This window comes from Neodiprion fabricii, chromosome 3, assembly GCF_021155785.1.
Source record: "Neodiprion fabricii isolate iyNeoFabr1 chromosome 3, iyNeoFabr1.1, whole genome shotgun sequence".
Taxonomy (NCBI): domain Eukaryota; kingdom Metazoa; phylum Arthropoda; class Insecta; order Hymenoptera; family Diprionidae; genus Neodiprion; species Neodiprion fabricii.
Window position 1 is genome coordinate 34413369 of NC_060241.1, and position 23586 is coordinate 34436954.

Consider the following 23586-nt stretch of genomic DNA (forward strand, 5'->3'; position numbering starts at 1 on the left):
TGAGAATATATCGTACGCGTATCGTTAAGTAAAGACCATTTCCAAATGATCGAAGAATCGCGAAATAACGGCCGGACAAGCGCAGCTCAGATTCGTCGAGTTGAGTTAGATCGAAACAATTATGTCCTCTTGATATGGAGGAGCAAGAAAAAATAATTTAACAAATAAATTAGAAGAAAAAAAAAGAAATACAATGGATTCGCTGGGACAGATACCTTAATTCCTATTCTTCCTCTATTTATTCAAAAAAGAAATTTTCAAATGCACCGTATATCCAATTTCAATAAATCGTCGTTCGTTTTTTTTTTTTTTTGTAAATGAATTATGCGTAAATCACGTGAGCTTGAATTTTTATTCAGCTTTTTGCTTGACCGAAAGAAGAATTGATCCGAATCAATACGGCTGCAGGTTTTGTACGATGAATTAATGATTTATTTCAAAATACATTCATATTGTCATAAATTCATGTCAGGTGATTTGTGCTGAATTCATTCAGGAACAAAATGAGCTCTATTATTCATTGAAATGGGACAAATTACACGAATTTGACATCAAAAAGGGGCGTAATACTGGATAATGTAACTCATCTGAGATTAATAATTATACCGAACAATCTATGTTCACCGTCTTCAATTTTTCTTGAAACCAATCAGAGGGTAGATTTTTTACACAACAAATTGGAACTCAATTCGGTTATCGTTGATTGTCAAACTCTGCTTCATTATACCGGACTGTATACCTGATACACCCTTTTAGTAAGATTGACTTTCGAGTTTTCATCGAAGCTCGCATTTTCCCTCGTCGTTTTTGAAAGGAAGATGGGGCTTGCGATACGTCGCAGCGAGAAGATGAAATTCCGAATTTCGCACTATAATTACGTGTAGATATCGTACCTAAACACATATACAGGCAATTCCGTTTCAGGATGACGGTTATTCAACTAATTCCTTTCGGCCGCGAGGCGTCGTCGCCCGTTATCGACGAATCGCAGTCTCGGTCCTCATACCGGGAGCTTTGAAAGTGCGAGGGAACAAAAAGCCTTGGTCGCGTGCCATTTAGCCGACCGGCCATCCGACGCGTTAATTAGCCATTTAGGACTCGTCCTCCTCATAAATCACGGTGCAGTTGCAGCGTAGGCAGGAAGTTGAACCCTTTTTAAAAGCTGGAACTGGCCCATTTACCCCGCGAGTTTCATCCCGTCAAGATTACGTCCGAGGCTTTGCCATATCTCTCCATTTTCCGCTAAATATCAGGCTGCAGGTTCCGAGTCGACGCGACGCGAGACGCTTTAATTCTATTCTGCACAGCGAAAATGACTGGCCAAATTTTATGCACAAGCGTTTGTAAGACCGCGTCTCTTCTGGCAACGACTCGCACATGACGGAAGAGTCTGCGGGACCCGTGAAACACGCTAACTGTAGTAATTTCCTGTGCTCTGGGCGCAGCTTGTATAATTATATTGTGCCACGGTTAGGTTGGTTGCCCTTCGTCGGGTTACCCCAACAACAATTTTAATAACCCTCGTAATTTTTTATCGTTATTACCGCAGCTTGATTTTAGCGAGACGTGATTAGGGAGTATTGAGGAAACGGATCATGAGGTTTAATTTTCACCTGATGTGGAAAATGCCATTCGTAATGATCAGTTTCGGAACGGTCCGTCAACAATATCGTCCTGACGTTCGAGAAAAAACAGGCCTTCGTTAAATTTATGTGAGCTACGAGGTGCTCGGTGCATTTTTACTCAACTTGACGTTATTGCTTAATACCATCCAATTATAATACGTGATAATCGTGATTGAAATAAAGTTTCCTCGAATTTAATATGTACAATTATTATCTACCCGATCACATTTTTCATAATCTTCGTCAGATGTTCTATATCGTTTCATCGAATTTAAATCATTGTCATTCACTGTAACGAAGCATTTACTGCGGACTTCGGAAGCTCATTGGCACCTCTTAAAAATCGATGCTTTATCACTGATTTTATAGAGCATTTTATGGGGGGTGTTAAATTACAAAGCGATTGTATCTTTACAATACGTAAATACTGTCATTAATCGCAGCGAAGCAAAGTGTTGACGTCGGTATAGTTTGTCGCTTCGAAAAATGCAGAATGAAAAGAAGAAAAAAAAAAAATAAATAAAAAAAAGAATCAAAATCCAAACACAAGGTTGTGTTGAGCGTCGTAGTCGGTGGTTGTGACGTCATATCTATCCATCAGGGTCGAAGGGGTAAACTCGTAAATCTCGTAAAACGTAGACTTTAGTAAAACCAAAAAAAACAAACAATAAACACACGCGAGCTGCGCCTATCTGCTGCCTGTTTTCCGATGTAATTGATTGCCATAATGTTTTATATCCACCTTACCGCAAAAATTGCAAAAATTTTCATTGCCTTTTCGTTCCAATTTTTTTTACGCCACTCACGAGTTTCAGAACAAAATGAGACAGAGACGGAAATGTATTCTTACGGAAAATTCAGCGATGAGCAAACTCTTCGCCATATTTTCCCGGTTAAAAAATAGACGTAAAAAAAAAAAGAAAAAAAAAAAAAATCCTTTCAGCCGTAGCCGATGTTTAGATATATTTTCTGCCGACAGAAAATGATCCGCAGATCTTAATCACCACGTCCCTCGACACCTGCCACCTTAGTTGTCCTTTTTTCTTTCCACCCTTCCCTCGATTTCCACCGATCTTTCAACCCTAAACTTACTTGAAGCCTGTTACGTAAAAACTGTGATGATTTTCACACGGGTATTAATTTGTCAGTGAAAAAAATTTTATATTCAGGCTCAGTAGGAACGATGAAATAACTCTCCATATCAATCGATAGATAATAATGTTGCGTGGGTGGATGAACAACAGCGATACTGTCATTAATATCGAGTCTGATAATTGATTACGGCGATAGAGAATGATGCTGAAAATAAAAGCAAGCAACGGAGTGACGGGAAAGGGATACACAAAGGAGAGAATGGGCAGGTGGAAAAGCGCAGGTTAGAAGCATGCTCTTCTCTACTCCGTTACTTACACGGTGTAAATCAACAACGAGTACGTATACATACATACTTATACATACGGTGATCGTCCGTAATAAATTACCCTATCATTCCCTTTATACATTATTGTTTAACAACCTTATAGTTATACGTATGTTTCTTTATTGTAATTAAACTAATAAATTCGGTACGTATAAATTCACGCTATCGAATTCACTCCCGCATACAATGAACGAATGATCACCCAAGAGCATAATTCGGCAAGGGAGAAGAGAATCCGTCGGTCGCTATTTCTAAAATTTTGACGTCACCGAGCGACCGCTGAACGCTCGACGATACGAGCAACCACTTCTTATAAAAGCGCCACCGCGGAGCGACGCTCACTTCTCGTCTGATTAGCGCCGAGTTGACATCAGCTTTGATCATCGAAAGACCCCATATCTTGGTTACGTAAAAGGTTGACAATGAGTACCCTCTTTTTGTGCAACCTTCTTAAGAGCGTTTAATTCGTGTAATCTTGTCCGCAGCGCCTAATTCGCGCCATGTTCTCAAATCGACTTGTTCGGTTACAATAACGAAACGCATTCTGTTTACTCCTTCCTTCGAATTAACACTGTTCCTTTACTTTTCAGTTTCTTTCGATACAGCGCTACTCACGTTATAAAACTACGATTATTCTTCTAGTTTCCATTAAGTTTCTTATCCTTCCTTATTTATTATCATTATCTTTCAAATATATCTTTTCTTCCCAAAGACTCAGTCTGATCCTTCGGAAGATTCATCCGAGCCAAACCTGATATTATACAATTATGTAATTGGTTTATTATCAGAAGCAAGGGTAAAAGGATAATCGGCGTGAAGGAAATAAGGTAAATGTTGAAAACAATATCCCCAAATATGTGATTTTTTTTCTCGTAGGCCGGGTGGAGAATCGGAGAATAACAAGTTCGTAAAGAGTCTTCGAGGAGGCGTCGACGGATCTCTGTTGCTACTCAAAAGAGAGATATAAGCGAATCATCTACGGTGGAGCGATAAAAAGTGCGGCCGAGTAATGACGGATTTGCCTGTTGCCGTCGAGCTGCGGTTATTGAAGCAGAAATACGTTTGGCAAATGACGGGGTTATCCGTCAAGGGATCGAATCGAGGGATTGGCGAACGGACGGGTAATTGTGCTTGCATGGACATATTTACCCCCCTGCAGTTTGGATTACGTTCGATGAGCGTTGCTCCATTGATTAAATATAAATTGATCGCACCCGTTAGCCGTGTAGGTATATCGCCGTGGGGTGGGGCTGGAATTCCGAATTTGAACAGTTCCGAAAGCGCCTAATTCGGAATTGTTTGGTGGCGAAACTTGAAGCGAAGAGATCTTTACGAAGATACTTTTACGAAACGACAAAGTTTTTAATCGTCGGAAACCCGACGCTGCGATGGCTCATAGTTCGAAAACGCAAGATTGCGAAAATTCAAGCTGCGATAGAGCAAAGTTCCGATAAGAAAAGGTTAGGCAAACTCGAACTCCGTAAATTAATATATACTCGCGCAGCGAAGTTTACTTAGCGAGTGCGTACGAAAAATCAGATTCCGAAAATAAATGTTATCGAAAATCCAGAACAAAGATTAGTGGTGAAATTTTACCGAGCCAAAAATTCACAGAACTGAAAATCTTTGATCACTCGGAATTTCAATGTTTCAGATTTTTAATTTTCTCTTATTCGCACTCTCCGAACTTTGACTTGTCGGAGTTACGCACTTTCTGAATTTCGACCCTTCGGAACTTTGATGTTTCGTCATAGTTTGATTTCTTTACTTTAAATTTCGCCACCAAAAAATGTGGAATTCACGATTTCGGAACTTTTCAAATTTGGAATTTCAACCCCGCCTCATTGCCGATCGGCTCTAAGTAGGTATCCGTTAATTCAAGCTCTGTACCAGGAATCGGAGCTTTGGACGTTGAGTTATCGTGCATCGTTTTCCGGGAAGGAAGAATTCCGTAAGTCCGCGGGGCGTTAAGAATATAATGAACGACGCATCGAATATATTTTCTCGATGAGAAATTGCTGCAGCCCAGATAACAAGCTTCCAGCGTACCAGTTCAAAGGTACCTACATAAGATCTTTTATACAGCCGGTAGACGTCGATCGGAAGTAAATGAAGAGACGAAGGAGAAGCGGATGGGAGTAAAAAACGAAATCCGCAATGCTGGTTCGACTCAAACGATCCGTCGCGGAATACACGCTTCGGCGTACGACGATGGTAAGTACAGAAGTCTTTACTCCGGCTAGATGGATGCTCAAGTGACTTGAAAACCGGAGAAAAGTGTCGCTTTGCCTCCTTACACACCTCATTCGAATACCTTATAGTGTAACTCTGCTTCTCTACGGCGCCTTAGAGTGCTTCTGAAAAATCCACGCGGTCTCCTTGCTCCTGAATCTCATTCAGAGATTCTCCCTGGGGGGAATAATTTTGAATAACCGCGTGGTACAATTTGTTAAAATTTTTCTTTAACCTCTGCACTATTTTTTCCGATATTATTACGAGGTAAGAAATTGCCAAAAAAGCTCCCAAAAGTTTCTAACGAGAAAGAATTCGCGAAGGAGATGCGTAAACAGACGCGATGAACGATATGAGGTATTTTGTTTAAATTTTCGCGGCGAGTCTTCAGCCTCGGGGGAATTCCGCCTATTGATTTATTGGCCTCTTCGCATCTGCTTTTCCATCATTTTGCGTTCCGGCTGCCGCGATACTCAGAGCGAACAAAGTCTGATCTGTCTCTGCACTTATGCAGAATTCTTATCGACTCGAATACTTTGTTTACGCAGTATTATAACCTAGTTTAATAATTTTTTCCCCTATATCGATGATCGGAAGACTAATTTTTACCTACTTCATAAAATAACTAGCTCTTATCTCGAGGCTTGTGAAACATTATTAAAATCCGTTTGAGCAGTAATATAACCGGCGTCTTTTACGCCGGATCATCCGATCCGCATTTTCTTATTCCGACCTTTCTACATCGCTGTGTTCTACCTACTCTTCAATTTTCCCTGGGAAAATAACGATCGTTGATGCTCTGCGAGGTGTGCAGCTGCATCTCGGAGGGCCGTTTTCCCTCCATTTCTTGTAATTATAGTTCGAAAGCTTCTCGCCGACCCTTTGTTTTCACGATGGTGAAGAATTCTTATTAAACGACGAGCTGCTGCACAGTCATGGGTGATAATTAGAAAGTAATACCAAACCGCGATGCTGCTGCAACGAAGCGGCTGCAGAGACGCTATTACTCGACATTAAGAGGAACTGCATGTCGGACACATTTTTGTCCGGAGTAATACTATAAATTCTGAGGGTTACGGAGAATTCGCAGCAAATGCTTGCGGTTTGAACATCAGAAAGCTCATTTTACACGATTCGTGCCTGAACAATCGACCAGCCAGGTAGTTTTGCTGAAAAATGAACCTATTCGCTGACCTACGTAACAGGAATGAATTAATTATGGACAATGCTGTTTTCGATGTTTACAAACAGCGAACGTCCATAAAAAATTTGTCGAAACCGTCATAATTTCCAGTACTCGTGAAAAGAAAAAAAATGGGTCTTTGCACCTCACGACAATCAGTTTTCGTGATATACTGCAAGTTCGCTTAAAATTTCACACTCAACCGGCTGATCCTTGTTACACGGTGCCAAAACGCAAGGGGTCTATTTGTCTAGCACCCTACTTACAATGGCTTAGAATTAGTGCCGAGGAGGAAACTTAGGTTCCGGACGATCCTAATTCAGTCAAACACGGGTAAGAAGCCCCATGATAGCAAGCCTTCGTCAGGCGAGTCCAAAGAGCACCGCTGCAGCTTATAACGCGTTGTTTGCGAATCCCCGAAGCGTTTCTTGCCCACTCTTGTGTTTGTCAATTATCCTGCAAACCGGACAGCGGACAATATAAATCAGTCATCGCGCTACAAGGGCGGTAATTTTTTTCCCCCGAATTTTTTTCTCGTTCTTTACGGACTGGTGCCAACTGTCAACGCGACTCGTTATTCTCGACAACAGCAAATAGTGAATCGTGACTTGAACTCGACCCGGGACAAGTTGGATTAATGGCATTCGCGTGTTTTGCCACCCTGCCCATGCTCGCCGAAAGGGAGAGCCAGCTTCTTCCGCCCTCCCCGCCCTTCGGGTACTCAATTAACAAGCCCGGAAAATCGCTTCAGAAACCAAACCCGCGTAATTCTGTTGTTTAAGTTTCACCTCTTTCGTTGCTTTCTTGGGAATCGTTAAAGGTAAGAAGATTATCTGGAATGGAAAGAGTCTCCCGAGTCCTTTAATAATCGTTGCTAATTCAGCGGGTTTAAGTGATACTAAAGATCAGCAGGAGATCTTGAGAATCTTCGTTTCTTTAAAGCTGGCATAGCTCGTCCGCGAACGGATAATAATCCTGAGCGATTGCAACAGTCGGCCGGATCTCGTGAGCCATTTCTGAATAAGATTCGAGACGATTTCATCCCCCACAGTCGCCGTTCTAAGTCCTCCTCGATAATTTATGAATCTGAATTCGGAATTCAAAGGCTGCAGAGAAGCTTTCCCCTAATTTCCCAATTCCACCTCTGATAAATCGTTTGTGATTTCGCCTAGATCAGATGAAAAAAAAAGCCCAGCCCGTGAAGCAAACATCCGGTGACTCGTTCGAAGTTTCGTTTGTGAACAGAAACGACGGAGTAAATATTTGATGCTTGGATATACTGATTGAAAGATGCAGAGGCATCCGAGTTTCCCTTTTTCAAAAGAGAGTTTTTCGTCGTCTCAAGCATACCTGTGTTTGTGTGTGTGTGTGTTTCGATGTGTGAAGTCAATCGGCACACATGTTTTTGTGAAAGAACTTTTCTCTCTACACTTTTCTAATGAATTAATTAAACTGGAGACACGAACTCCTCGCTATTACCTTAGTTGGACGAGTAGTTCATTTTCTGCCAAAGAATTTTGCGCGCAGTTACTTTTCTCCGTGTTTCCTTTCAATCCGTCGCTGTGACCCTCGGCTCACTCATTCTACGCATACAAATTGGAAAATACGAAAGGAAAATACCTCAACGGGAAGAAAGAAGAATACCGAACGTAGGAAAATATATAACGAATGAGACGTTCGACGCGCTGCGAGATAAACGAACCAAACTCCACGTGTGTCTCTTTCTTCTACGTATTTTCGTTGTAATAATAAGAATGGAAAAGGTAATAATAGGCGAAAAGGTGTCGCCGTGAATTCAAAATGTAGGTACATCGTCCCAAGGGTAAAGCCTGGGGAAACAAATCAACTTTTATTTGCACAATGTCAACCTAGTCGCAGGTTTATCCGCTGTAAATACTTGTTTTATTTCGTGGAATTGAAATTCATCCATCAAGACGATGAATTTTTGAATAAATAATGAAATTCGTTCGGCAACCCTTTTCAGGTCATTATTCGCAGTTTGCACAGCATCTAATTGTTGAGCTTGCAAAGCGCCCTTATTTAGTCAGCAAATCAACGTTTCGGTGCAGCTGGTTAATTGCTTCAAATTTCGCATAGCAAAACGCAATCGCATTTCCGTGGAATTTCCTGCCGCAAAATTTTGCGAATTCCACCGAGGGATCCGAATTATACGTTAACTCGGAAACCATTTTGGGTACGTGTGTAGCTTTAGGCACGTACAAACACGTTCCTCCAAAACATACGACCACCTAGGATTCCTCCATTCTTCCCTGGCCGTATGCTGCAGCCACTGCGGATCCACGGGGAATTCTTTGAAACGCCGAATTCTGGTTTCACGTTGCAATTTATGAACCACGCGTTGAACTTGACGATTATCTACAAGCTTCGTGGTCGACTATTGCATCTCGAATAAAAACCAACACGGTTTTTATCAACGACGCCATCGTTGATCAGAAAACTTTTTATCTTGGACTACTTTATTTTAGTATCGCGTAGAATTTAAGGTCGAAGCATTTAGCTGTACAAAAAAGAACGACGCGGAATAGCACAACCGTAATTCGTGAAGTGAAGAAGAAGGAAAAGGGTTTTACGTTCTCTCTTCCGTTGTAACTGTCCGTCCGAATGCGGACGCAGTATAAAGCAGCGATGCCGATTTAAAGGCCTCTCTAAAACCGCCGCACATCCCCGCATTACCTCACCTGTTTATACGGACACCAACAGCAGGTGCTCTAGTTACATAACGCACGGTGGTCGTCACAGGCGGTAGTTGCTCTTTATTCGCGTTTCCGCCATTCTAGATCCTGGCAGACACCTGGGGCCTTACGCCTAGTCGACGGAAATATTTCCGGGTGAATTCGTCGGCGAAATGAAATTCGTATCGCAAGGGGAACGAAGAAACAAATAATCCGGATTCCAGCGATTCTTCCAAATGTGTCGCTCATCTCTGTACAACGATAGCTGATTCTTCTACCGATAAATCGATATAATTTACAAATCGTACCTGCTCTCGGTCTATTGCCTGCGTTTACGGTGCAAGGTATTGATTTTATACACCAGCCGTAAAGTTGAAATAGTTAAGCGCTTTGTTTCGGTACATAGACAAGGGTTTTCGCATCCACGGGGTTTGTTACTCCACACCTGCGGCAGAGGATTTGCTTCGTCGTTCGCGATTTAGCCGACCGTTTTTAGCGAGGGTAAAATTTTAGTTCACGTGAGGCATTAAACGTTCCGTTAAAATCTGCTCTGTACATATCACGTACCTTTTTGGACACCCGAAGATTGTGTCAGAAATATCAAGCTACATGACACCGTGCCTTGTTATCTCTGGATTACGTTCGACCTGAGCGGATTTCTAACCCGAAACTAATTATGCTTCAGAGTTGTAGATGAATTATTTACAGGTCTTGCCTGGAGGCTCATTGAATGTTTATAATCAACTAATTTGCGAGAGCTTAAAGTCGAGGGGTCAAGGGTTCAAGGGTTCGATATAAATTGATTTCCCGATGGTAAATCACGAGCTCGTGAATGTGATACATTTGCTCGTGTAATAAACAAATTTGGCCAAGTATTACAGGTTGTTATAAAAAATGCTTACCTACACTAGGCGTAACGGGAATTTCCGAGTAATAGGAAAGGGAAGATGAGGGGGAGCTAGAAAGAGTGAATGAAAAACTTTGCGGTCCTGATCTTTCGGTAAAAAGTTTTACTACAAGGCTGACGATGAAGCAAGACATACTCTCTTCTCTGGAGATCATCAGGGTCCAAATCTCCGCTAACTTCAATTTAACGAGCAAAAATTTAAAAACGGAACAAACAAATTAGGCTCTTCTTTAGGCAAGCTTCGTCTCGCCCATTCATGATAAAAATTTCATTTGTTACAGTTACTAGAAAATTCTGCTGCGATGGATATAGCAACAATTATAAAGGTTTAAATACTATCGGGATTACAAAAAAATGTTGTATACTACAAGTAACGATTTATAGAAATGTCTCTCGGTGTATTCACGTTTATACATATATGTATAATGTATATCGTACGATATTCTATACGGCAAAACGATATTAAGGTCATTACGGAATGTCGTGTTCACTTTATGTCTGCTTTCTCGCTGCTCGAAATGGCCTCACATTTGTTACGTATTTTACTCTCTGCGTGACGAGTTTCTAATCGAAATAATGGAATGATCAAAGCCTTCTGCGAGCGAACGGCCTTGCTATCGCCTGTATTGTACGATTGAGCTACGTTCCGCCAGACGGTTTAAAATCGTGAGACTGTTCCGACTAAGCGATCGCAGCTTTGACGCATTGACTCTCATCCTTGATCCTGGATCAAAATTTTTCCTCTGCGTTTAACGAACCGCGCGCATTTTCACTTCTGCTAATTAATTTCTGCACCACATATTCGCACTGCACCGATAAACGTTTCCTCAATTACAGGAGGCCATTGTCACCGGCCATGCAGGACAATTTCGCTGACATGGGAAACCGATGTATCCATTATAAACAAGGATCCACGGCTCAATTAGCCCACGCCCTGACTATTCACGAGGAACGTCGCCCGGGGAAGTCCCACGGGGTGTTTGGAGTTCACTCGGCTCACACTGATCGGTAATTATACTCTGACTAGTTGTCAAGCTTATCAACGAAGTCCCGTATACCCCGAGGTCCTCGGACGACGGGACGTCGGAAAATGTTATGCATAAACGAAAACGGAGCCCAGCCACTCGCGTGAAAATGGACCCGAAGTTATTCAAGAGGTGATAGTGAATTGCTTCCGACGATTTCATCCTACACCGGGATACAAAATAACCAGTCCATTTACTACAAGTCAAGAGAATCTTCTTCGTTTAATACCCGGTTAAATTATTACGCTTACGGAGCTTGCAGGGTGGTTTTACAATTAACGGGTCCTGAAGGATCGTTCGAAGCCCTGCCTGGCGGCGATTCATGGCCTCCGCGTGGTGACGAAAGGTGGATTAATAAATGCGTTCACGTAGTTGGCGAGCGTAAACCGATCAATTCCTTGGATCAGTTGACCTGGTGACCCGCGGTGGCCTGTTAGCTCGATCCTCTCATCTCGTTTCAGGTAGGTTTACGCGCCAGTCTGAATACTGATCGGTCTGTTCGTAATCTCCTTATCCGGCGAAGTCTCCTCACAGCCACATCCTCTAAGGACACGCGATTCACGCGAGGTTCTTACTCCGAAGGGTTTTGCCGCGTCCCCTGGAGAACAGGAGAGCTGAAAAGGGTTCGCGATTCGAAGGGTTGCCGGCTAATGATATTGCACGGGATGAAAATTAGGTGCGGAAACGAGAGGATTCTGTTATACCAGTAGCTTTTAAAGATTTTTCATTTTTCTTTTTTTCTTTCATCTGTACTACGACGGTAACAAGAGTGGTATTGATTGCATTGTTAATCAATAACTTTTGTCGCAATACTATGTATGCACACCTTATCCGTCAGTTTTTTTCTCGTTTTCCACCCTCCAGGGATCGAGGATTCTTTGTTATTACTTCAATAAAGCTTGCAACGTGTAACGAGTGCTGGTTAAAGTAACGAAAGAACTTAAAAGACTTTGGGCTTCTTTTTCCTCGGGGAAAATTTCTGGAATACCGGCTAGCCGTTTAGTGTAGGTAATCGGAGCAGCGGTTCTGTACCTCATATGAAATACTCCCGCAGCGTGTACTCGTGAATTTTACAAGAACTGCTGGTGTTTCATTCTCTTAGACAAAATTCCCTTTTTACACGGTGAGACGTGACAGTGAAATTCTCCAGAGTCTAGATGCTCGAGTAAATTCGTGCGCACGTCAATTTGGTCGACGATGTTCTGGAGGTGGAGGATGCAGCTGAGAAAAAAACATCGGTATTCCACTCATCCTGTAGAATCCGAACCCTGCAGGGATCGGCTGTATCTTGACCCGTTGACGGCTCTGGTAAATCCAATTGAAAGTCGCCTTTCACGAATTTCGAAGATTTGGACGGGAGCGTCTCGTCGGCGAAAAAAAATTCGTCGGAAAAACGTATGAAGAAATGCTCACGCTTTCCATCGATATAATTTGGGAACGAAATGTATTTGTTAATTTTGAGGAAATCTCTGTCAGGAGAACCAGATTTTTCCTGAGAACTGATTGCAGTTTTTATGCGCGGTTTGTACTAAAGGAACTTTTTAACGCTGTCGGAAGTATAAATAAATGCAAGATTGGACTTACTATGCACTGTTACTTTGAACTTTTTTTCTCTGCTGAATCGCGTGGGAAAATGAATTCCCTCGAGGCTGCGTCGGCGGTTTATCATACGTATGTAAATATAATATGAGCAAAATATTATTTCGAACTATTTCGTACCTGCATTCGTGGCGTATAAAATCTACGTTCATTTTATTCATTGCTTCGGTCGAATAGCAGTTGAACATGAATACGTTATTAAATGGTAAAATACACCCCCAGGCATGCGTAGCCGCATATATGCCGTACCCTTCGATTATAAAAATTTATCGGAAGAATCGCGGGATCCTCTTTTTATTTCTTCGTTGCAGGATTATCCGCGGATGTTTGTAAATTACATTCTCGAGGCTTTTCTTGTAATTCACCGCTATCTGTACGATGTAATGTTCGTATTGGAGGAAAAGTTGTCGGGAAGTTGGAAGAGTTGTTCATCTTTTGTCCAGACGGCCCAGCTGATGTCTCTCGAATCGTGTCTCGTATTTGTTGCGATGGTGATCAGTTTGATTCTCCGATATGCATACAGAGTACATTAAAATTTCTCGAGTGAATTCGTTGAAACTGATTCGAGAAACCTTTGCAAATTGTAACGTATAAGACTTGGGTTTTAGGTTGTTTGGCCAAAAATCGATTGTTTTACTGATTTTATTAACAGATAGTGCTAGATTGAGTATTCATCGAATTGTTAAGCTACATTCATAAGCTACGAAGATCTCTTTGAAATTACAAGAGTAAAAAATACTGGAATTATAAACAAAAGCTTAGATATCAATGTTTTGTTTCAAATCCCTTCAAAACTGTTGAAATTCCATTAGATCCATCCCTTTTAACCCTGAGACGACTTGATTTTGTCCCATAAATTCTCTGAAACTGATTTCGTTTTCTTCATCAGTCAATTCAATATTGCAACTGTTTAATCATAATCAATATCGATGCAATGTTACAAAATCAAATATTCACAGATGTCAGTTCGATAAACAAACAACAGACTGGAACGGAGCTGCGCAAATTCATTTTGGTATTTCCCCTGATATTCGGCCGCTAATATAACATAGATCGACTGTATCTCGGAAAATCCGTACGTGAAATATTAAAGCTGAAATGAATTTCCATCGGGGACTAAAGCTCTTTGTACGTTTTCCGAATAGAAGTGCATCAGTGAAAACCAAGGTAGTAAAGCTTCCCAAATTCAAGTTTAAATAATGAAAAGAAACCGACAAAGCACCCGGCCCCCATGTCCAAAGTAATCTCGACTATGGGCCCTATACATACATAATACGTAAGGTGAAATTCTCGCGAGATAGCCGCGCTCTTGTGTGAAAGCTCGGAAAGCTTCCCTTCACCCTTGCCGAGTCGTATCGAGCGCTTTGTCGACGTATCGGAAAGCGGGCTTGAATCGGAAGCATCGAGCCTGACACACTGACTTACTTTCTTGCGCACGCGGATCCAAGAATTACAAAGCCGAACATCAGGGTCATATCAATTTCCCGGTACAAATATGCCCGGCATCGAACGGGTCAGGATATCTGCCGATGACGCAGCCCGATTTCATTTAACCCCCGTCGGGGAATCCGGGACCGCCAGTTTTTTATCCCATCGAATTTACCTTGCAGCCGCAGCAAAACCGAGATAACAACGTTACGTATGACAATTTTTTTCCTCCCCGCCCGCTGGCGAGGGGCTGATAAGGGTTGAAAAATTAAAGCTCACCGCAGGAACGCTCGCGCCTATCTTCCACGGATTTTCCACCAGCGCTGGTCGCGTGAAGTTCGGTTTTCTTTTCGCGTAACTTATTATAATACGAAGAAAGAAAGTTCCGAACGCTCGGAGCCATTTTGGCGAACAATGCGAAACTCCTCGACGCACAATGACGATGAAAATAAAAAATCTATGTTCAACAAATTTTTCAACCAGCTAATTGTGACTCGGTGCATTCATCGCCTGTCTCACTCTGGCGTCGAGGTAATCAGGCAAGGCTATGCTTTGACTTTTCCCGCTCTGCGCAGCGTGTCTGCCTGCATGTTCAACATCACCCAGGCGTATTTCCGACTGTACATCGCCAGGCCAATCAGGATTCGTTGGCATAATTGGCGCACAGCCGGAGACAATAAACCGGGTTGTTTGGAAATTTACCGATGGATGTGCATTCGGAGCAAACGTCGGGCTTTTGAAAGTCCACTTCGCCATATCGTTACTGCGATTGTGTGCATAAAAATTCCTGACAATTTACTGTTTAGGAAAAATTATACGTCAGACCTCCGATGAAGCTCGGGATTGAACTCGTCACATTATACACAACGACGAGCAAATATCGTACCTAATGGGTGTTCCAGAAACGTTGGAAAATTTCGCAATTCCGCGTGGTTTTATCCGACTGCGACCGGGTAGCTGTTTGGTCCGTTGTATAATTACGGAGGGCTGAAAACAATTGTCGACTCGTTACATTTTATTTACCCTGAGAATGATTTTTTCCTAAAACCTCTGGTTTCTGGTCCCGCTGAGCGCGCGTAACTTCCGTTTTACGAGACGGCTGCGCGCACCTTGTTCTCATACTAGTTCTAATTTCTCAGAGTTACAGTATAGCGGATGTAATACCCATCTGCTCGCTAACTGCAAGGCTATACCGGCGAGGCTTTACGATGTCCTTGGCGATTTTTATGGGAACGAACGCGAACTTTTGCCGGACAAGTAAAGTACCGCAAAGCGTTTTCGCTCTTTAAAGGTTTCGATCGTTTTTCACCGACGTAAGAGAAACTCCGCCGCCGCTCTTCCTCGTCTTTCGATTCGATACCCGCGCGATCTCGACTTGAGGAACATATGTTTTTTGATCATACGGGAAGCTCCGCAGTTTCTGGATAAGAGTCAAATGTGCTTTAACTTGTCAACGATTCGCCGATGGGGAAAGATATGATACAGTAGATACCGCAGGCGGAACCGCAACGCTGGTCGCGGCTTGTTGACGTAGCAAAGAATAATGGAATGCAAATAGGTTTGTAATTACGCGTCATTCGAGGTTAATAACGCGTCTTGGGTACCGCGAAACGACCCCAAATCTTCGGGGGGAATTAATTACTCAAATAAGACGAGCAGCTTTGTTACACGCGGTTCGCACAACGGCAATCCATGCCGCACATCGACGTGCTCGGAATCCCGAGGGATTCACCATCCGGTTCGAGGAACGTGTAATTTACGTACGAGGGTACCGATGTCTTTATATATAGCATATATTTTCGCTGGTCAAATCTCACGTGGATTACAATTAGTGGATTGGATAATCGACGCGTGATACGAATGAAAAGTCGCAGGTATGTAAATGAGATCTGATTTATTTTGCAAAGAAAATAAAATATCTACTTCGATTCCGAGCGTGATGTATAAATAGATTTATTTTTCGTGCTTGGTGGGTTGAAATCTTAAATATTCATTAATTTTTCTTTCCGAGAAACAACATTTTAATACTGAATAATTCATTGCAAGTTTGTCGCATAAAGGAGTCAAGCTTTCAGATTTATCAAAAAAGTCTCTCGGCTCGGTGGCAGAATTGGCTGAGATGATGAAACCGTTTCGTTCCACGTGACTGGGGATTATACGATTTTTATATGAACCCTCGAAAGGGAGGTTTAAAATACATTACTTTCGAGAATTCATTTTTCAATAATCGCAAATGATCCGTGAAACTCTGAATTCAGACTGACAGACAGAGACTTAAAACGAAACGAAATAACGGTCAATCATTTGTTTATATAATTATACCTCAGGCGTAGGGTCGTTGAAAGTTAAGTTTTATTCGGTAAAAATTTTGAAGAAAATGTCTTAGTTTTCGAGCCGAACTTGAACTGCACTTGAATTATTGAATCCCATCCTCGAGATGTAATATATGGCGAATCGGAAGTGATACATCTCGAGAGTTGGATTCTTTTCTTTGTTTCCGCTCTGCTTTTTCTTGCGCTTCGTGATATATAAGAATAACGTAAAGCAACTTGGATGTTTTATTTTTAAACATGGTGGCAGGTACATAGTATACGTATGCAAGCACATGCGCGTATAAAATAACGTTCGTTCTTGAATAAGTCAAACGATTTATGGATACGGTTGAATTTTTAATAACTCCTTTCTCTTCCATTTCTTCTTGGAAAATGAAAAATAGGAAAACGTACCAAGAGGACGGAAGGGAAACAGGATCTTTGTTTCATGTGATGGGGAGAAACGGCTATTTTCTTCGTGAAAATACATCCCCTTGTTAATTTACCGTATTCTCTCTCTCTCTCTCTCTCTCTCTCTCTCTCTCTCTCTCTCTCTCTCGGGGGGGATCCAGTCCCTCTAATAAAATGTAAAACAACAAGAGTCGGACAACGTTGCAAAATTTTTGGAAACAACAACTCGCTCATTAATTATGATAACAATTGAAGAGGAGAATTAAAAAGGCTAAGAGTACAATTTTTTCTCTCGGCAATGTTCGGCCATGCGTTTCGATAGAAATTACACCTCGAAATCATAGCAACTGATCGATCAAAAGTAAGAGAAAAAGGGTCGATGCAAACGTTATGAACGAACATTTGCGACCTCATTTCCTTCCTAGCGTCCTTCATGGATATAATAATCCTGCTGACCACGCAGCGGAGTTTGTCTAGATTCGAGCAGGTATAACATTTGACCGAGGGATTTCTCTCGCTAAACGAAAGACGTAACGTCTTCTTCGGTTTGTTGCATTCGGCTGATTGATTCAGGGTGCCTGCGTCGGTTATCCGGACCACCTACCATCAATCAGTTCCATTCTACTTCGCGGTGTAAACGAGAGTTGAGTTGTGCTTCGAATCTCTTCCTATATTCGCGAAGCTGTAAATATTCACCCGCATGTATTTATGTATGAGATAATGTACATAATACATGTATATATGTATCTCTACGGACGTGCGAGAGAGATGAGAGGTTATCAAATCAGCCGAGCTTTTATGCACCCTTTAAATGTGAACGAGATTTATCGACATCGCAACAGCTACTATTTGCGAAAAATGAAATTCTACTTCTCTTATCTCTTCTTTCGAATGAAGAAAAAAGCAAAATTGAATCAGTCAAATGAAATAAATCACGAGAATTACCGGTGGATAATAAACTCCTACTCGATTCAGCGCCAATTTCGCTGTGGATGACGACGTCGCGGCGATGGAAAAAGATCGACGGTCGTTTAGCATTCTCGATAACATTTGTCATCTCACCCCTCAATCAAGTTCCGGAGTTTTTGCCGATCAAACAGAAGGTATGAGGAATTTTTAATCGCATGTCTATGAACAAAAAATATCCCCACGGAGTTGCCGGAGTTCCTGATCATGGATTGGCATATCTTTTCTCTCTTTCTCCGAACGCTCTTCCTCTTCTTCTCCACTTTAAAAGGGCTTTAATTTTCCCGCGGCTTCGACCGTATAATTCATACCCGTATCAATCGCTGCTGTGTGCAAAACGGAATAGCCAGCTGGAACCGCTTTCTCCGAGTCGGTAATATTTAGGCGAGAAACGCGTCGTAGATAGGAGAAAAAAAATTCAAGAAGGCCGGCTACTCCGTCTTAGTCAAACGTAATGTAACTACGAAATTTATCCTTTATAACCACGGACACGTGCTCAAAGGATCGCTCCAGGCTCCGAAATCCTTCGGGAAGGTAGGCGGATTATGGTTCTTTCCTCAAGCTGCTTTTTTCTTTAATTTTATTTTTCCCTCCTCCCTTGCAATACCCAACCGATCTATTTTCACTTAGCGAACGACACTGACGTAGGTCTAATATCGCCTCGCCTTGGAAGGCGTGAAGAACTTTCGGGGGGATACGTGTTCGATCTTCTTTTTGAACCACCTTAAGCCAAATAAATGTGCACATTGCATCAGCTCTCAATGAATTGCATCGCGGCTTCGTACCTAAATAAAAATACATATCCATTTTATTTCGATTTACGCACGTATACATAAAAGTCTACATTTTTTCTTTCACCAATAGAATCGGTTTTCTTAACTTCCGAAAAGTCGCTGACTCGAGAGATTTTCTGATCATAAAATTACGTAGAATCTGGCTAAGCTCAAGTCGAGTGAAATTGAAACAACGAACAATTGCCGATGAGGCTGGAAACCTCGATCAGCACGCAACACGTACACATATTTATGAGTTTCGAAAATTGCGTTGTCCGTAAGGTAATAAAGGCCCTGAATATTCAAATTTTCAGCATAATAACGAGGATAGTCAAGCCGGTGAGATTTTAAATCAAAAGCTACGACAATGAATAAAGAATACATAGTGTCGACGAAGAGGATCAGAGAGTAAAAAGAGGGATGGCGTAGGGAAGGGGGGGGGGGGGGGGGGGGGGAAGGTAATTCTTTACTTGACACGAAGCCTGTGAAAATTAAGCGGGGAATTAAACAAGCACACCGGGTACTATCCCCAAGACGCAAAACTGAGATGTAAATTGGTCCCATTAAAATATTGTTAACATGGGAAATTTGAATAGGGTAGGCTGGCTAAGTTCGAGTTACGATTCTACGTTGCCTGCAGGTTTACATCTACAATGTAAATGCGAGCCAATTACAGACCGCAGGTATCCACTCCGAGAGATTAGGAACTTCAAATTTACTCAAAACGGTGCTCGTACTTAGTTCTCCTGTGTTTTATGGCCTGTGTTATACGCGCTCGAGTCGGATCGCGATAGTTTCAGCCTCCGAAATGAACGACAGAGACTGATCGGCTCGAGTCACGTCGTCCCTTCATTCGGCCGTTGTTTCGGTTGAATTTACACGTGCCCAGAGAAGCTCATATTCCTTGTCAACCAAGCTATTTTTATCATGATACTTCCACACAACGTTCTCGAATTTATTTCTCGAGAGGATTTTTCACGAGCGCAACAAACAGTCGGTGATATTGGCTGATATTCAAGTTTCCTGAAACTCATTCTCAGTCATTGATCGTCGGGAATTCGTGACAGCCGAGTAGAAGTGACTTTACTGTCGCGAAGTTCGAAATTGACAAGTTAGTCGGACTCGAATTATTAGAGTTTTCGGAGAGACTGACAACCGAAAGCATTTCGCTGAAACTTTGTCATTTGCTCATATTGCTGTTAGGCTGTTAGACCATCGCATCAGGTCGCGATGATCAATAAACTGCAGAATGAGAATTAACAAGCCTTTGTATCCGCAGGTAATAACTATTTGTCACACTGTCAAGTTACGGCCAAGATAAATTATGAGTTCACTTCCTGCTCGCAAAGAGAAGCGTAATAAAAGTTATAAACTGTTACACGAATGTTATCATCATTCCTCCCGTAATTGTCAGAAATTTTCGCGCGTTTTTCACAGCCGATTCAAGTAGATGGAAGAATGTTTTAGAGCCAAGTCATTTTTTTCAACTCGTAGGGAAATTATTCTTAATGAGAAACAAACCGTGTTCAACAGTTGACAAATTCGAGCAGACAGTTTCGCGTGCGCAGCTCTTTGCGAATTGTAAGGCATACCCACTTCAATTTAGCCACCCCTGAATGAACGAGCCCCACGGTCAGGATAAAATTTCGTTATTCAATCGACACGAGAACGAGTGAAAAAATATGCGCAGACACTCTCAGAGTGCCGTTTGTTTTACGAAAAACCGCATATAATTTCACGCGGAAAATGTAGCGTTGATCTGAATTCGAGTAAAACACCAAAGACACAGAGATAAATGAATTGCCCTTTTTGCACTCACCATCAGAAGTTTGACTTTGTTAACCAAAGGGGATGTCGTGAAAAATTTGTTGACAGCTGTCAATATTTTCCCTTCCAATGTGTCGGCGTGTGGTTCGCATCCGGTTTCAACTCTGTCCCCGATTCTTGCCGCGCCTTCGGCCCGGAAGTTCTATTTCACTTGTTGTTTACCGCTCAGATCCGTGAACAGAACGAGACGCTACGCGGTCATCGGATCCGCGCGTTTTTTCAAATATACTTTTGAAACCTCGATTATTTGGAGCGATATTTCCCACCGCAGAGTGCGAGTTCGTATTTTTTTCTCTTGTCGAACAAAGCTTATACCGAAACTTTTCAAGTACAGTTGCAACTGAATATTACTAGCGGCGTAGTTCCTGGGACAAATTCTTCGATCGAGTCTTGAGTTTACTCTGAAAAGGGTTGAATTTTTCGTGCAGAATAACAAACGAGGGGCTCAGTTTTTGTACCTATGGATTTGAAACGACGATCGTTCGTGATCAAATTTAAGTATTTGCGTATCTGAGAACAGTTTTTACATCGTGGCAAGGTGACCGGTCAACAAGGAGAGAAACACGAGCAGTTGGCCCGAGTAAAATCGTTCGAAAATTCGGCAAAGTCTGCAAATCGCGTTGATTACCTTTAGTTTTAGGAGCAGGGTCTGCGGCGTCCCGAGGTGCCGACCGTTTTGTTCCAAATTGTTAAATTGGATAAAAACTTTAAGCTCGGGCAGGCGAATGCCGCGTACCGTAATTTGTCGCGTACCGGTTTTTGTTCGAAACAACTTATAGAACTCAGCCGAGAGCTTGCGTAGGCTCAGAAATAATTACCGCCGCATCTTGATTGACAGATTTGCTCTGTTACATGGTTCGCTTTTCCGGGCGATACGATGCCCTAATTATTAACCCAGGGTTTGCTAATTCAATAAACAGTTCCGAGTTCACCGAGAGTCGAGATTGAAAAGTGAGCTTAACACGTGATGGAAAATTCATGGCAAGAGTAACTTTAGTTTCAAGTAGCTACGTGTAGTACTTTATCTCACCCGAGCCACGAACGTGCGGTTCAACGTCTACTTTCAGCCTTTTACTTACAAGTTTGAAACACTCTCAGCCCCCTCTTTGTAAATTCATCAATGATTGATAGGAGTTAGCGAGCATGATACACTACGTCATAAAATCACGCCGCTTCTGAATAAAAAATCGAGCCCCTACTTGGTTATCAAAGAATTTTGAGAGCTGGTTAGCAATTTGAAATTACGATCGGCCAATGATACAAGCTGCTTTAGGGTTTCGTTCTCTCTGAACTGACGTCACCCCGCCACTTGGGGAAATGAAAATTCCGTCGATTTTTTCTCGGTGATCGATAAAGAGGAGAAAGGGTGAAAATTCATCGATCTTCTACCAAATATCTGGTAAAATGAATGGTCTATCAAAACAGAACGGGATCTAGGCTGATCGTGAGACGAGCGAAAATACTTTTTTGCTAATCTGTAAATCGTGTCACTGTACAATTAAGAATTCGGTGGGTCTTCCAACGAGTTTCTTGGAGCTACGGGCGCACCGCGTCAGGATCCTGGCTCCAGAGTAACGCGACGTCGCGGTCTTAGAGGCGACTGGATGCTGCGAGTCGCGGCTCCACAGTCATCCCGAAACCAGTCCGAGTTCACCAGACGCTGCGGCGTCGCGACGCACGGGGTTTGCTCTGCTTTTGCGCCGGCCAGCCGCCACTAGTTGAGCCTCTGCCGTGGTGTAGTCGAGGTCTCGTCGCCTCTCTTTACTTCTCATTCGCATCTTTATGGCTTGTATAAAAACTACCCGACTGCAGCCCTTGGTGCTGGAGGACTCTGGCTTCTCTGCCTCGAATCGCTGCATTCCGAATTCGAATGGCTCCGAATGCGTCAAATTCTTCAAGTAAAGAAACCAATATTTTACGTTAAGCATTGATGTTTTGAATGGTCCGAAAATCGATGCTCAAAGTTCCGGAAGGATAAAATGCCGAAAGGGCGTAATACAAGTCAAAGTTCCGAAAATGCGAAAACGAGAAGGTTTAATTATCTGAAACATCGAAATTCCGGATGACCGAAGATTTCTAGTTCTGTGAATTTCTGGCTTGCTGAAACTTCACCACTTTGATCTTTCTTTGTTTTGGATTTTCGATATTTTTACGTTGGGATTCCTGGTCATTCTGATTTTCGGTTTTTATCATTTATTACACTCACTCGTTGAGTAAACTACGCTGTGGGAGTATATTTTAATTTTCTGAGTTCTACTCTATAGAAATTTTATTTCTCGGAATTTTGCTCTATCGGAACTTTACTTTCCGGAGTTTGGTTTCATTTCTTCAAGTTTCGCCATCAAATAATTCAGAATTAGGTACTTTCAGAACTTTGACTCCGCCCCGCTGCAGTCTCACAATCAGTATCCTTTTCATCTTTCAGTGAAAGACGATTGCATACCTTATTTTCATTATTACATGGCACTTTTAGTTTTAAACTCTTTGAATCTCGCGTCAGTGATGCAGTTTTTTTTCCCATACTTCTTGTACAGTAGATTTTTTCTTCGTTATTATTTCGAACTCGGAAACTATTGTTTTTGTCAAGCTGCATGGAAACAAACTTTACAATTTTCTTATCTGTCTGCGTTTTATAATACCAATCAGACTCGACCCAGTTCTGCGATGTTGAAATTTCGAATAGCTCAAAATTTTACAATCGAAACCGCAAATAAGTAGCCTCAAAGTTTCGAGATTCAAGAAATTAACCATGCATTAGACAAAATGTATGCTTTGAAACGTCGATGACTGATTACAGGAATAACTTTCCTTTGATGCATCCAATGAAACTTTGATAGCATGATTGTTAATAATGACGCAACATGAAAGTTAAACTACCTCAGAGAAGCGTGAATCAAGCTTTCAATTAATGTTGCACAACAAACGCAACGGAACGTGGGTTCAATTTTCTGTTTTGCGAGCAGCTTCCGAATAAGTCTTGTGCAGGACCCCGGATATCACATCGGTGATCTCATATCCTGATGCCGTTGCAATATCTTTAATATTTTCTGGAAAAATACGCCACTGGTATAATATAATACGTGATGGAAAGTAAACCTGTACCTGCAGGGATGTAAGGTCGGTGAAACTCGTTACACGTCGGAAACTATATGTATACACGTAAATAGGACACTCGAGTGATCAGA

General features: G+C 42.0%; 1 protein-coding gene across 3 annotated transcripts in view; it reads right to left on the reverse strand.

Annotated features, from left to right (window-relative positions):
* LOC124177959 (neo-calmodulin-like) overlaps positions 1–23586 on the reverse strand; it is a 79845-nt gene that overhangs the window by 50278 nt on the left and 5981 nt on the right. The window contains exons 1-2 of one of the 3 annotated variants that reach the window (XM_046560954.1): positions 21898–22004; positions 20394–20802 (exon numbers count right to left, since the gene is read on the reverse strand). The exons of 1 other annotated variant lie outside the window; for it this stretch is intronic. In XM_046560954.1, coding sequence (XP_046416910.1) covers positions 20394–20396 — 3 coding nt within the window. In that variant the 5' untranslated portion in view covers positions 20397–20802; positions 21898–22004. Of the gene's footprint in view, positions 1–20393; positions 20826–21897; positions 22005–23586 lie in introns of those variants that run through there. One more of the 3 variants, XM_046560955.1, reaches the window with a different exon arrangement.